Source organism: Seriola lalandi, unplaced genomic scaffold (genome assembly GCF_002814215.2).
Source record: "Seriola lalandi dorsalis isolate HSWRI2012SDOR001 ecotype SW California unplaced genomic scaffold, Sedor1 jcf7180002054864, whole genome shotgun sequence".
In the NCBI taxonomy this organism is placed as follows: domain Eukaryota; kingdom Metazoa; phylum Chordata; class Actinopteri; order Carangiformes; family Carangidae; genus Seriola; species Seriola lalandi.
This window is the reverse complement of record NW_019525417.1, coordinates 1,737,935-1,744,270: the sequence shown is the minus strand read 5'-3', so window position 1 is coordinate 1,744,270 and position 6,336 is coordinate 1,737,935. Positions and strand designations below refer to the sequence as shown.

General features: G+C 46.2%; 1 protein-coding gene across 2 annotated transcripts in view; it reads right to left on the bottom strand.

Annotated features, from left to right (window-relative positions):
- Nucleotides 1-6,336, bottom strand: part of prickle2b (prickle homolog 2b) — an 85,118-nt gene continuing 78,782 nt past the window's right edge. For both annotated transcript variants that reach the window (XM_023427836.2, XM_023427838.2), the window contains 4 exons: nucleotides 4,646-4,849; nucleotides 3,785-3,971; nucleotides 1,723-2,637; nucleotides 1-1,595 (listed from right to left, as the gene is read on the bottom strand). In XM_023427836.2, coding sequence (XP_023283604.1) covers nucleotides 649-1,595; nucleotides 1,723-2,637; nucleotides 3,785-3,971; nucleotides 4,646-4,849 — 2,253 coding nt within the window. In that variant the 3' untranslated portion in view covers nucleotides 1-648. The remainder of the gene's footprint in view (nucleotides 1,596-1,722; nucleotides 2,638-3,784; nucleotides 3,972-4,645; nucleotides 4,850-6,336) is intronic.

Sequence of the window (6,336 nt, the reverse complement as noted above, 5' to 3'; positions counted from 1 at the left end):
GTCACTGAAATACTCCTTTATTCCAAATGCAGGACGAGGTCAGCCAAATAAAACATGCATATGTTGTTTTTGTAATTTTCTATGTCTACATTATAGATATTTAATACATAAATGATTCTATCCATACAAAATATAAAAATATGTGAGGCCTCATTTACAACCATATTTACATGGACTTCCTTAACTTAAAGTGAAATTATTAATTCATTTATCTATGTACATACTATGAACTGAATACAATAGTACAGTATATCCTATATCTAAATCACATTGCATGAAAAAGCTAAACTGTACCAAACCAACTACCTTGCACACTTGTTTGCTGCATGGAAATGAAGTTATGATAAAAAAAAAAATTGCACATCAGCTTTTGATAAACGTTGTGACTTGATAGAACTGCGCTTGTAAGTGTAACAGCCTTAATACTCAGGAGATATTCTGAAACATTAAAATGAACAAACATGCAAACACTGTTGCTTTTTCACTGTTTACCAACTGTAATTCATCACTGACTTCCAATTACATAATATTCAACACTCAACAACACTGAATAAATGGACTGTGAGTTTTGTTTTTTTGTTCCAGATGGAGAATGTTAGTGTACACAAGGTGGAGAGAGAATCATTTACTGTGCCAAACGTCAGGATATTAGGAGATGATGCAGTTCTTGCTTTTTCTGCGTTTGTGGGTGTGTAACTGCCCACTGCGGTTGGGTCCTCCCATCCCTGTGTTGTACTTATGGACAAGCTCCTGGTTGCTGAGGTAGCGCAGCTGGATGGGTCTGGGGATCGGCTCACCCAGAAAGTAACCTTCATCCTCTGATTCGGAGGATGAAGAGCAGGTGGAGCACCAATCATCGTCGTCATAATCATCCCAGGAGTATTGGTTCAAGCCAGTGCGTCGGCTGGCCCCGGGGTTCTGCAGCGTCAGGTCTGAAGTGGTCCTGGGGCACTGCCTGAAGAGTTGGGGCTGGTATCTTCCCCCTCCTCCTCCTACGCCAAACTGGTCCCTGGTGCTCCTTGGTGGCGGGAACCGGTCATAATCCTCTCGGACACGTAACTGTGGTCTTTCTTGAGGTCTCGCCCTTCGCTCTGCCACCAAGTGGAGAGCGTTTTCTGAGCGAGAACGACGGGATCTCCGGGAGCGGTGGTGGTGGTGGTGCCGGCGCCTCTGGGGAGTCTCCTCTTGGGCATCTATATGGACACTTGCTCCCCTACCACCTCCTCCTCCACCCACCCTGCGCTCACTGATGGGTGGCAGGCGGGCAGCATTGGCACTGCTCACCAAGCTCACCCTGTCCTCCTCCTGGAAGGTGAAGCCGGGTGGTAAATGAGTCATGCCCATACCCCCACCCATGCCAGGAGGGTCACAGTATTGCACCTTGTACTGGGAGGGCCTGGGGGGATCCATTTCCATGTAGGGCTGACTGGCGGTGAGGCTGTGAATGGACTCAGAGCTACGAAACTGCACTGAGGAGTTGAGGGTGCCCATGTTGCTTTTCTCTGACACGTTCATTCCAGAGTCTTTGCTCAGGTCGGGCATGGAGAAACGAGAAAGGTGCTCCTGACGCTTTCCTCCTCCATCTGCTGAGTTTCCTGAAGGAAAATAGAGTTGAATTAAGTGTCATCCCATTGCACTTAGAGGAAACATCTTAGTATCCAACAACAATGCTAACAAACAATAAGCTCTACACAGAGGTCTAACGACCACTACCATACCCACCTGTACCATTGGACATGGCCAGGGACTCCATGGATCCTCTTGGGGTCTGCTCTAGAGGGGTCAGTTGCTCTGGGAAGTTAAGTGCATTGATGGGGTTCCTGCTTCTCGCCACCTGGGTTGCTGCTGGAGGCCCTGCATCTCTGTCCCTGTCCCTCTGAAAGCCATGCAAACTGATGGAGCGCTTGTCAGAGGAGAAGCCGTTGTGGTGCTGAGAGCAATGAGACATCTCAGTGAAGCTCTTTTGGGTCCTCATCTTGGGTGGATAGTACTCCTCTGGAGCTTGCTGCTGGAACCACGTCTCATTCAGAGAGTGGCCCTTCATGGCCGAGATCGGGGGTCTCTTTAAACCTGCGTTCTCCTTGATCCTGTGATCCTGCTGCTGATTGTTCTGTCCAGAGCAGGCGGGGTTATAGGCAGTCCTGATGTTGCACTGGCTGAGAAGCTGGAGAGGGGTGGGGTTGGCGGCTGGGTCTGAATGGGATTCATAATTATAACTGTCACCTGCTTGCTCCTGGCTCTGCCAGGCCGGTGGCTCACGAGTCAAACTAGGCGTTTGACTGGAGAGACTCAGAAGATCCATTTGTAAAGACAGTGGGTCCACCTCGCCTGAAAATCTCTCCGCCTGCACTCCACCCCCTCCTCCACTCCCTCCTCCTCCTCCTCCTCCTCCACTCTTCCCAGTCTTGGAACTGCGTCTGGACTCCCTGGTGGAGCGGGCGCTTTGGAAGGCCGAATCAGATGAGTCAGAGCCATTAGGCTCCTCCCCCAGACTGCAGGAGCGTGAGCAAAAGATCTGGCCCTGCTTGGGCAGGAAGGGCCGACCAAGCAGAGAGCGTTTACAGCGGGCGCAGCAGAAGCAGCCCTCAGTGGCGTGCCAGTGCTGCCCATCATATGTCATCTGGCCTTGATCAATGCCTGCAGGAAAGAGAAAACACCACATGAGTTCACACTTTAGGTAAAATGACAGATTGTGGAACTTGTGTAAAAATACACAATTAAAATACAAAACACCATGTGTTCATCAAAGAGCTTGAAATTAAAATCTTTATGTCTTTATTAAAAATGCTGTTTGATATGAAAATAGTAGCTTATTACAAGCTGCTTGTTGAGTGAGAAAATGGAGCTGGAGGCTGCAACACATGACTGTGCTTAGGGGTAAACTCATTATGAAACTTGCCCAGCATTGTACTGTATGAACACACTGCATTTTGAGTATGTTTCAAGTTGTCTCAGGGGAAAAGAAAACCAGCTATTTGCTAATGGCTGCCATCTGGTTTGAGCATGTTTTTCTGATGGTTTCAATTTATAATCAGTTGTGCTTTTTAGCCAAATACTTTTCTGTATCCTGTCTGACAAATAATTACAGAGCAAATTTGTTGAGAGGTATGTGCCAAAATCACACCTGGGCATCCTGTCAGGGGAACACACGAACGCGCACACGCACACGCGCACACACACACACACACACACACACACACACACACCCACACACACACTTCTTAACAGGAGGTGGCATGGGGCCAAGAGGTGCTAATATGAAGGTTTCCCACTCAAAAATACCCCAGTTACAGTGGGTTTCCCTCTAACACTACAGTGTTTGAAAGAGTTTGTGAGATTTTAAAATTTGTATTTTAACTAACATTTGCTGCAAGTGTCTGTGATAAAAACCTCCTGGGTTCCAGGTTGTTTCACAATGCATGATATATACTGTAAATACTTCAGTGCTCTGTAAGCCGAGGTCTCTGTGGCCCTCTGCTATGTGCCCTGCCTCACATGCCTGGCTGTGGATGACATCATTCAGTGATCTACTGCTAAAAGTCATGCCCCGTCCTTTCTGCTGTAGTTCTCTTTCTCCTCTGTTACTTGCTACAAAGAAATGAGGTCACTCTCACATCCTCCTTGAAAAAAACCTGCAGCCCAATCACATTCCACTTAATTATTCCATGTATCCATGTGTTTAGCATATTGTATTCTTTTTTGAAAGGGTTCCTTTGCATGACCTGCAGGTGATTAATGCGGTCCGTGTTAACAGTGATAGATGCCGGGTGGTGGTGCAGCATACCAATATGTTCCCCACAGGAGTCACAGTACTCTGCGTAGAGGGACTCGAAGCAGGAGCAGCAGTATGGCCGTCCCTCCTTCATGATATAGCGCTGGCCCCCCAGCACCGTCTCACACTCGAAGCAGCAGAAGTGCTTCATGTGCCAGTGACGTCCCTCTGCCTCGGTGCACTCATCCGCAAAGATGATCTAAGAAAGAGGAGAGAAAGAGTATCGTTTATCACGGGTCCTCGGAGGTAAAACCTTGATTGGGTTATTACTGTGCGCTGAATGACAGGACAAAGGCTCGGCTCGCCCTCCCTCCCCCTCCATACGGACCACTTTCTCCTCTGCAACTTAGTACTCTTAGATCACCCTCTTTGTCACTGACTTGTGTAGGAGGCTAATGTGTGTGGGGACTTGGTGAAATCTAGATGGTGCATTTACTTTTAATTACGCTGCTGTTGAATCACCTGGGTGCTTTTTAAAGTACTAACAGTGTCCTTGTCCCCATTTGCAGAGAGAGTACGTCAGTGTTAATGGCTTTGAGATCAGGATATTGAGAGCTGACCCCATTAGACGTGAGAAATCCGTGCATGAGTTAAACTGTGACAGTGCATGCTGGGGAGCCTGTGAGCATCATATGACAGCAGTGTGGTGCATATGAGGGCATGTATTCTGTGCAGAATGCGTGTGTGTAAATGTTTTAGAAATAGCCTTATGATCACCGTCCCACATTACTGGCACAGTTATGTTAAAGTAGGCGATATGTGTATCCATTAACACATGATCCTTTTTTACAGCCTTTTGTGTGTGTGTGTGTGTGTGTGTGTGTGTGTGTGTGTGTGTGTGTGTGTGTGTGTGGGCATGCGATGGCCGTGTACCTCATCACAGGCAGTGCATCGTGGTTTCAGCCTCTCGGCGTGGTGTCGGCCACAGTAGATCTTCCCGTCCTGGTGGAAGTAGATGAGGTCCACCAGGAGCTCGCTGCACATGCTGCACACAAAGCAGGCGGGGTGCCAACACACACCGTGACCCGCCCGTGATGCAAACACAGCAATATCACCGCCGTTTATCTGGCCGCCGCACTAAAAAGAGGTGGAGGAAGAAGAGCATTTTTGAGAAATCAGCTGTTGGCATTTACCTTCTGATAGTATTTGTCACTATTTAGATCCCACTGTTTCTCCCGAGTCCAGGAGGTCCACGCCAATACTGAGCACCAATCCAATACAATCCAATGTTATTTCTTACTCAGTTTAAAACATGCATACCTTAAAGTGTAGAACTGATAGTGATATTGTATCATGAAGCTGTATATCACATTTCAACTATAATTGATATTCATACTCCAACATTCTTTAAGGCTTTTGCTGTTTCTAGAAAGTGAAACCAATGAGTATTTTTATTATTTCATTAACACAGTGAAGCAAAATAATTTCAGGTAAAGACTTATTCACATATAAAATCATTTCAAAAGAAAATTATGCATTATCAAATTAGGGCTTGTAAACATTAAGGTCTGCAAGAGCTGTATAATTATTTAAGTTCCATTGCTTGGCCAGAGAAGGACTCTAATGTGCGTACTCCACAGGCCCAACTTTGCAAAAGCACGATAAACGTTATTTAGAGTGAATGGATGGGACGCCATCTTGAACCGTGGTATGGTATCATTAATTCCTTAATGTAAAATAATCCCTGTTACAACAGGCTGTTGGGATATAAGACACTGAGTGAACAGTCAGTGTACTCCAATGGGAAGTCAGTAAAATGTGTTACTTTATTGGTTGGACTAGTGCAGTGTAGATAATAACTACAACCTTCATCATCTTTCTTCATATGTTATGGTCTAAATTAATTGATTGACCACTTGGTCAATATAATGTCAGAACACAGTGAAAAATGCACAATCGCAATTTCCTTAATCCTGAGGTCATGTCTTCAAATGGCTTGTTTTGTCTGATCAACAGACCAAAACCCAAAGAGCCTCAGTTCCCATCATGTAAGACAAAAAAACATATCCTTACTTAATTGAGAAGTTGAAACAAGATGACCAATGACAAGTTCCAATGACAAATCGATCACCTAATTCTTTGACCTCTACAGGAGATCACTGCTGAAGGTGCACCATTTTCAAAGAAAACCCCTTTCATGGGATCTTTAATCAGGTCACTGTCGCTGCCGATACAGATGCAGTGCATCTCTATCTTTAACACAATTTTGCATGAAAACTGGACTAAACTGAGAGCACGAGGGTGTGTTTATGTGTGTGGCTGGGGAGGGCAGGCACAGACAGGGAGAGGAAATTAAGTGGCTGTTGGAGGACATGGCAAAGGGGGGGAATAAAAATTGAGAGATATATGGGAGGATAAAAGGGAGAGCGGGATGGCATGAAGGCGTAAAGGTAGAGAGGCCGGAACTATAAACAAGAGGGAGTGCTAAGGAGACGGGGGGGAAAGGTCAGGTAGGCAAAGTAGATTGAGAGGGATGGGAAGACGGATACAGAGGGAGAGTTACAATCAGGTTATCTAACTGGCACAAAGCCTATACTGCTGCAAGGAGGCCAAGGGCGGGGGGG